This window comes from Rhineura floridana, chromosome 4 (assembly GCF_030035675.1).
Source record: "Rhineura floridana isolate rRhiFlo1 chromosome 4, rRhiFlo1.hap2, whole genome shotgun sequence".
In the NCBI taxonomy this organism is placed as follows: Eukaryota; Metazoa; Chordata; class Lepidosauria; order Squamata; family Rhineuridae; genus Rhineura; species Rhineura floridana.
In genome coordinates this window covers 93987326-93995881 of record NC_084483.1, presented here as the reverse complement: position 1 = coordinate 93995881, position 8556 = coordinate 93987326, and the positions used below count along the sequence as shown (strand labels likewise).

At 41.7% G+C, this 8556-nt stretch overlaps 1 protein-coding gene across 1 annotated transcript in view; it reads left to right on the top strand.

Moving 5' to 3' along the window:
* The first annotated feature begins 711 nt into the window (after positions 1 to 711).
* The window catches only part of MAN1A1 (mannosidase alpha class 1A member 1), a 98284-nt gene continuing 90439 nt past the window's right edge, over positions 712 to 8556 (top strand). Inside the window, exon 1 of the mRNA XM_061623717.1 lies at positions 712 to 1986. Coding sequence (XP_061479701.1) covers positions 1354 to 1986 — 633 coding nt within the window. The 5' untranslated portion in view covers positions 712 to 1353. The remainder of the gene's footprint in view (positions 1987 to 8556) is intronic.

The following is an 8556-nucleotide window of genomic DNA, read 5'->3' as shown; positions in this document are numbered from 1 at the left end:
TGACTTGCTGCCTAATAAGCTGTTTATTTGTATTTACAGCCTGTGTCAGATTACAGTATCTCTTGCTTGCCCATAAACTGTCGCAATCGCAGTGTTGGTGCAATAAGTAAATAAAATACATGCAAACATGCATACCTAGAAAGGTCCTTTATTAATAGTCCCTTGCGAGTGAAGGTCGAGTCTGTGATTTTGATAACCCGATCTCAAAATATTGAGCTAAATTCTATCGAGTTCGGGGGAGTGGAGGGGGGGAGGCAGTGTCGAGCAGCAATCTCATACTTATTTACTGAGGAATATGCGCTATTGACTGCTGACTACTTAGGACTGCCCGTGTGCATGAATGGACGCGGGGTTAATTAACCTGGGTGGGGGGGGATAGGGGGATGTCACCTTACACGTTTTGCGTAGCATCACGTAGGTTCGAGCAGGGGAAGCCAACAATGAAATATACACAAGCCACCCGTCATTTGTGAGTGTGCGTTTCCGGGGGGGTGTGTTCTGGCACTTCGCACTTTCAAGCGGCAACGTCTCCGAGCCCCAGCCACCGTATTTTCCAACGGTAAAAATCCACGTTCCTCTCCTTCCCTTCAAATGCCCCGCCCACTCCTCCTTCCAGTAACCACCTCCTCCCCTCTCTCCTCCCCTTCCACCACCTAGCCCCGCCTACTCTGTGATTGGTCCAACCCGCTCCTTCCCCTGAACCAGCGCCTCCCCCTTCTCCCCTCTAGTCTCTCCACACTACTGAGGCTGCCTCAGTTCCGCACTCCGTGGTTGAGTAAGCAGTTCTTCTTTGCTTGGGAGTGCCGGGTGCCGCCTCCTCCTCCGAGGGGAGGGAGAGAGCGAGAGCGAAGTGTCATCATTCCTATGAATTGGCTGGGCGGCTATAGCGATAACTGCAGCCCCAGTTCTTATTTCTCTCACCGAATACCTGACAGCAAGCAGCAGCTTCGTCCTCTTCAAATGGGTAGCGGTAGGAGCAGTAGTTTCAGCGGAGGGGGCAGAAGCTGACAGAGTCGGTGACCGTAACGTCCCTTCTCAGTCAACTGCCGCCGCCGCCGCCGCCGCCCTCAAGCGAGGAGAAAACTCGCACCGACGGAGAGCCCGGCTGGGGCAGGCAGAGGAGGAGGCAGAGACTCTCAGCCGAGAAAACTTCCCGTCGCTGAAGAGAACGAGAAAAGTTGCCGCCCCCGTTGACCGAGTAGGTCAGGAAGCGCGGGCTGCTCCCACTGCCGACCCGCTCTGGCTGTGTGGGCGGCTGTGGCTGCTGCTGCTGAGGAGCATTTCTGACGGCGGGCTGTTACCCCGGGGCCGTCGCCGGCCTGTAGGGGGCGCTGACCACCGGAGCGGTACGCCATGCCCGCTGTCAGCCTGTTGCCACTCTTCGGCAGCCCTGCTGGTCCGGGCGCTTTGGGCGGCCCTTTAGGCGGGGGGCCCTTGGGCGGCCCCGGAGGTAGGAAAGTCCCCGGCCCCAGCGGTGCATTCCGCCTTACGGAGAAGTTCGTGCTGCTGCTGGTGTTCAGCGCCTTTATCACGCTTTGCTTCGGAGCCATTTTCTTCCTACCGGACTCCCCCAAGCTCCTCAGCGGCGTCTTCTTTCACTCGAGCACTCTCCAGCAACCGCCGCCACCCCCGGCGCAGGGGGATCCGCGGCCGCCGCAGCCACCCGGAGCGGGGAGTAGCAGCACTTATGGGGCCGGGGGCGCTGCGGTTGTCGCCGCAGGGGAAGCCGCGGAGAACTTGGCCAAGATCCGCGAGGACCACGAGCGTGCTTTGCGGGAGGCTAAAGAAACCCTGCAGAAGCTGCCGGAGGAGATCCACAGGGACATTCATCAGGACAAGGCGAAGTTTCTACTCCAAGACAAGTTGGGCAGGAGAGAAGCGGGGGCTGTCGGGTTGCCTGACTTGCCGTTCCGTAAACGCATCGGAGCCACGGGAGCAGAACCGGCCGACCCCGTCATCCGGCAGAAAAGAGAGAAGATCAAAGAGGTGGGTGAATTCTCCGACTCCCCCCCCCGCCAACCATTGCTTCCCTTCCTAAGATCCTGCAGAGACACCTGGTTACTTTTGTGTCTCTACCTCTTTCCTGTATTCTGGTACTGTACTGTTGTAGCCATCTCCACGATCCTCCCTCCCATTCTTTTACGCAGTAATTCCGCTGTTGCAGTCCTCGTGCGCGGTTCTGTGTGAAGAGGAGGTCTGTTGACGTGAGCAGGAACTTCTAACGGGGGAGGTCAAAATAACTATTCAAAATGGTTTTAGCGCTTCTGTTGCCAAGCTTGGCAATAGAGCTGGCAATATGGGAAGTATTTAAAAGGGATAGGTCAGCTCGCCTGTCTCTGAGAACCTTCTCTAAGGCTCAAGTGTCCAGACAAGTTATTAATCTGCTCCTGCTTCAGAACTACAACTAAGGGAGGGAAGTTAAGCATAACTGTGACAGTAGTGTTCCACACTGTCAAAGCCAGGCAAGAAGAGGATGGGGAAATTGTCTTTTTCTCTTATATTGGCTTGAATTTTGTATCTGTCTCAAGATGTCCAGGGAGGGAGGGAGCCCCTGTATTTTGTGCCAAAATACATTTCTGCTCTGGTGCTAGAGATTTCCGTGCTCACAAGCAAAATCTAGCAGGCATACAGGACAACATAAGAAATACCGAAAAGGTATACAATTTTTTAAGCTAAATACATCTATATTATGTAAATTTCTAAACTAAATTTGTCTAACTTTTCAAGTTGGATCAGCAGGAATACTTAAAAATAGTTGCAGTCTTTTTTTTTATTCAGTAGCACAACTAACTGTCAAAATATTTTAATGGCTGATGGGCATCCTTAGCTGTCATTGCATTAGCGATTGCTTGGTTAAATGTGTCCTTTTGCAACTCTGTTTTCATCTGCTGATTTTGTAATGTTAGTTTTTCTCCTCATCTGCTTTGCCAGTATTATTGGAATTTTTCCATATGGACAATATTTTCCTACTGTTTGGGGAAGGTTGGTAGGAATTTTACTCATTACATAAGTGAGACCATATATTGGAGAAATGATGGTGGAATTATCTTGATACCAGTTCTTAAACATAACACTTTATGGATAATACGTTTCACTGTTCACTTGGGTCTTGTTAAACTTTTAAAACTTAATAACAGTTTAAAAGGAGCCCTAATACAACGCAACTTCTGTTTGTGGGGCACTTTTATCTTTTTACATGAAATGGATACAGAGATGTAACAATCCAACACATACAGCAGGGGCAAAATAGTGTTTAGTTTATGCACACTAATTCTGCATGGAACTGACTTGCAGGTAGGAATTTTTTAATGTGTGAAGAGGCCAACAATTGTTCAATGTGTGAAGTGGTCTTTCATGTTCTTGCTCAAACATTTAATTAGTTCATAAATAAGTTGTACTTAGCAGAACTTGGTAACTTACGCAGCCAATAAAGTGTGTTTGCACATGAGCTTTTAAACAGTGTTTTATTTCTGAAGAGGGTCTTTAATATTATTACTACTACTATTATTAGGTAGTATGGTAGAAGGCTTAGATGAACATCTAAGGTAGGGACACCTAGTGTCAAGAACTGATAGTGAGAAACTGGCTCTGAGTTTATATCTACAGAACTCTGTAATTTGGAAATCTTAAATGTATGTTGCTTTGGTCTCTGACTTATGGGATATGAGACTTTTGAATTTGAAAGTAATAAACAGCTCTGATGAAAATGTTCTGATGACTGTATTACAATAGTGATTGTCACAGACAGTCTGTAATAGTGTATATGCCCACTAAGATTTAAACGTTTTTTACAATATTGAATTACCTGCATTTCCCAGTCTCCATTTTAGGTTGCCCTTATTAGGTTGAATCACTCAGTAAATCGTCTTAATTAAATTTAAGATCAAAGCTGCTACAGTTATCAGTGACTATTTGGCTGATATGTCAGGCTTATAATTACAAGAGTCTGATTTCATGGGTCTGTGATTGTTACCTGTGCCGCATGTTTTTTTGTGATAAGGGCAAAGTGTTGTTCAACATCCCATGTCAAATGCTTGATGAAATAGACTTAACTTCCAAAGCTTTCGAAGTAGACTTAATATAAGAAGGGGATACTCAGTGATCCAGAGCATCGTATCTGTTGCATTTTCTTTAGTTTCTTTGTAAGGTTTTGGACACCTTTTAGACTAAATTTTATGAACAGATGACAGTTAAGCAAAACAAGTCAGCTCCATCTCAGGAATGTGTTAAGATAGTCTGCATCTTAAGAGGAGCTGTAATATTCTTCATCTATACTGTAATTATGAAACATCTTCACAGCCAACTGCTAGGATCATGTGTCCAATTAGATACTGTGCGGGCATGCGGTACTGTCATTGTTATGTTTGTAGTAAGTGAAAAACAGAGTGAGGAGAAAGGCAACAATGGCACGTAATTACATTGTTGACCATAGAGTGTAACTGAACCCTAAACCACATCTATCCAATTCAAGTGACAGTAGATTCTCCTGATGTATGATACCTGGGGAAAGCAGTTGATTTGCCTGCTTACCTTCTAAGCCAGTGGTTCTTAACCTTTTCCACTGCCAGCACCTTTTGGATTTCCAAAATATGCTCTCACACCCCCTGAAAAAATACTGCTTTTTTAAAAATCTTATTTTAATGTGTGTTTTAGCCTAACTTAGCTAAGATAAATGACAGTTTTCCAAAATCTTTGGTTGTATAGTTAATTTTCTGCTTCTATTTAAATGATTTTTTAAAATCTCTTGAACAACGCCTCGTACCCCTAGAAAAAGTGTCTTGCACCCCTAGGGGTGTGTGCACCCCAGATTAAGAACCACTGTTCTAAGCAGTTCAACTTAAACATTTTGTGGATCTTTTTGTGTAAGTCCCCACTCATGTTAAGTGAGGATTCCTAGTAAAAGGTAAAGCAAGGATTCTGTTACTTATGGGAAACACTGTGTGATATGCAGTAGGCTGTTGCCAGAGGATAACTTTTTTTATAGGCCATCCTAAGTCTGAAAGCAGGGGCTACATATGCAAAGAGATCATGATATGAATTCAGAAGGCCTCAAGATCAGTCTCTATCACACAGAGCTCAGTGGGACATTCCAGGTAATTTTTGTGTATCTACTTGGGTGTTGCCCTGTTAATTTAGTAAACTGTGCAATAAGCCCAGCTCTCTTTGTTAGAAGTTTAACATTAGATATTATCAACTGTTCATATTCATATGCATCACATTCCCTTCTCTAGAAACAGGAAACCCTGCCTTTGCATCCTGTATTACCCCTTCCTGCTAACATCATATTTGCAGAGACAGCCTTCATATCCAATTTTTTCTTTCGTTTTTAGAGCCTGGCTGTTAATATATTAAAACTTTTCTCACCTCTTTGTGTCCCTACAGTAAAGATTCATCTTTGAACAGGTAATCCTCCGTGTAATTGCATAGGTTTCTCAGATCTTCAGTTTTCTGCAGCAAAAACCTGATACAGTGTGACACTCGGTTAATATAGGTTGCTTTTGACATATCGTGCAATTCACCTTTCTTTTGAATATTTCAAACTAAGGATTCAGTGGTATGAAACTTATGTACATGATGCTGTATTTTATTTTAATTTATGTGCGCCGCCTAGAGTGGCTGTTCACTCGGCCAGATAGGCGGCATAAAAATAAAATTTTATTATTATTATTATAAACTTGTGCACATGAAACTTATATACATGTAGCTGCATTTGCTATCACTGCTATATGTTATCTTCTTTTTCCAAATACATGGTATAAGTACAGTACTTGAAAGTGTATTGACAGCTGTTAACCATGCTTATTTGGAAATCCTCACTGACTTCAGTGGGGCTTCCTAGTAAGTATGCACAGAATGTAGCCAAAGTGCAGTGTTGTAAAGCACACCTTTGAAAGGATAGATAAGTGTTGTTGGCAACAAAAACAAAACTTACTACAGAAATCTTATTTGGTCATCTATATGGCAAATGTGCTGCTATGGTAAATGTTGTTAGGCAGTCTTATTGAAGTTGGGTTACCCAAATGTGTATTATAAAGCATTACAATTTTGGCAACACAGAACTTTATTTTTTTTATATAAGCTGTTCATATCAAGTACTTGGATTTACAAATGGAAGTAAATTGTAGCGTATTCTTGAGGAAATAAAAAAATGGAATTGAACAAAAACACTGCTCTTAATTTTGTTATAAGAACTGATGTGATCAGAACGAAATGAATTCTATGTGGTTTGCGCATGTTTGCTATCATCACATGGTAAGAGAAATTAATTGGATTACAGTTTGGCTAGGCTGTTAAAACAACAATGGTTCATTATATATCATTAGGAATGCTTTCTAAACACTTCACATTGCTTTTAATCCGATTAGTATCTAGGAGTGTGACTAGTCGGGATAAATGTAGCAATATCAAACATTTAAAAACTTTTTTTTAGAGATCCAGGCTAAATCTTATGTCACTTAGGAGCAAGCCCTACTATTCTTGTTGGGATTTATTTCTGAGAATGTAAGTTTAGGATTGAGCTGTACTTCTTTTTGATTTTATCTCTTCTCATGATTTTGTGTCCCCCTCACTTCCAAACTAGAAATGGCCTACATGATCCGGAATTGCAATATAGTTTAGTTCAGAGACCTAGGGTTTTTAAAGAGTTGTATAAAGGTGCCTAAAATAATTTATTTTTTTACGACCACATCTTATGTGATCTAAGCCTGCTAGATTCAATATAGGACATGGCTCATCTGGCAGGCTTAGATCACATAATAAAAGAAAACTTTGTGTTAGATGCAATTTACAGTGGTTTAGTCTTTCACCAACTAAAATCCACATGCAGACATGTGCTTAGACTGTTTCCTGACACTGCTTTCTTAGCAGTACCTTAGATAACTGCTGAATAATTATTAAAATATAGCTTTACTAGTTCTGTTGTATAAAATGAAGGGTAGGATTGCTTATGTGGTTCTTGTTCTCCACCCATCTGTAGCTCTGAGAAATGCACTCTATATGTAGCCTTTCAAGTTTAAAAATAAGTTGCACTATGAACATCACTGTTAGTTTAACATTATAATTAATGCATTTATATTGGTAAAACATGTTTAATCTTTGAAACCTATCTAACTATTTACATTAAACCTCACACTGCTGAAGCAATGCTCACTAGTTTGCAAATCATGCTGAACTAAATAAAGTTGCGGTGAGTTCTGTAATTAATTAAAACTGAACAGAAATTTCCCAAGTCAAATACATGTTACAGCTATGGTAACAGAGCTTTACATCTTTAGTTTTTCATTTAAAAATAAACCTATGGTTGCTATGCCATAACAATATTTAGTTTTTAAAATGTGTTACTCACCTGTCTTAACAGCTTTACTGACCTCCATGACAGGTATCTGGAGCCTAGTTACTATCTTCTATAGCGTGTCTTTTGCTGTTTATGGGGAAACTACCCACCTGCCCTTTCTTGTAGTTGTGAGAGTGCAAAATCTGATGAGCCAAGGTGCTGGCAACTCAGTTTACTCATGTCTGCCTCCACAAAAATATTCTTCTCATACTGAAATTATCATGGAGTTACTGTTGATCTTTATGAAATTTCTAAATATAAACAAAACTTTCTGTGGCGAGGTTTGAAAAGAGAGTGCTGTGCATGAAGTATGTTATTTTTTTTTTGTCTTAAGGTAGAACCCCTCTGAGCATACAAGATTATATTGCACTCAGTCCAACTTTCTTTGATTAGATGTGTGTGTGTACTGCCTTCAAGTCGATTCTGACTTATGGCGACCCTATGAATAGGGTTTTCATGAGGCTGAGAGGCAGTGACTGGCCCAAGGTCACCCAGTGAGCTTCATGGCTATGTGGGGATTCTCCCAGGTCATAGTCCAACACCTTAACCACTACACCACACTGATTAGATAGGGTATATAGAATGCAAAATTCAGCGGAACAGCATAAATACATCACATTTTGATTGTTGAAACAGCACCACAGTTTTTACTAGAACACAGCTAAGTTATATCTGTACTGTTAGAGCATTAGTTGTACTCTTCTATTAACAGTACAAATGCAAGCTAAGAAGATACATAGTAACTACCACTTATAAAGAGGTGATGCAAATATAGTGTTGCAGTGATATGGAAAGTATTTACAATGTTCTATATATGTATGCGTATATTTTAAAAAATCCATCTCTAAAATAAGCAAACTAATGAAAAATTTGGTACCAAATCCAAATTGGGTGGAATTCTAGCACATCCCTAGCTGGTGCAATGGAAGTAGTTGTTCAGCAACACCTGAGAGCCAAAGGTTTCTCACACCTGTTTTATTTAACCACCCAGAGAGCTTCAGCTATGGGGCGGTATACAAATGTAATAAATAATAATAAGAAAAAGAAGAATTTAAAAACCAGGCAATTGAAGTTGGCTGATAAAACTGACAGTTCTTTCATCTCCCATTTCCTATGACGTGTGAAAGGGACTAATAAGTCGAATAAATAATAAAATGCACTAAATGTACATGGACATACCTTCATGCCGTAAGTGCAGCATGTATAAATGTGGAATCTCCTAG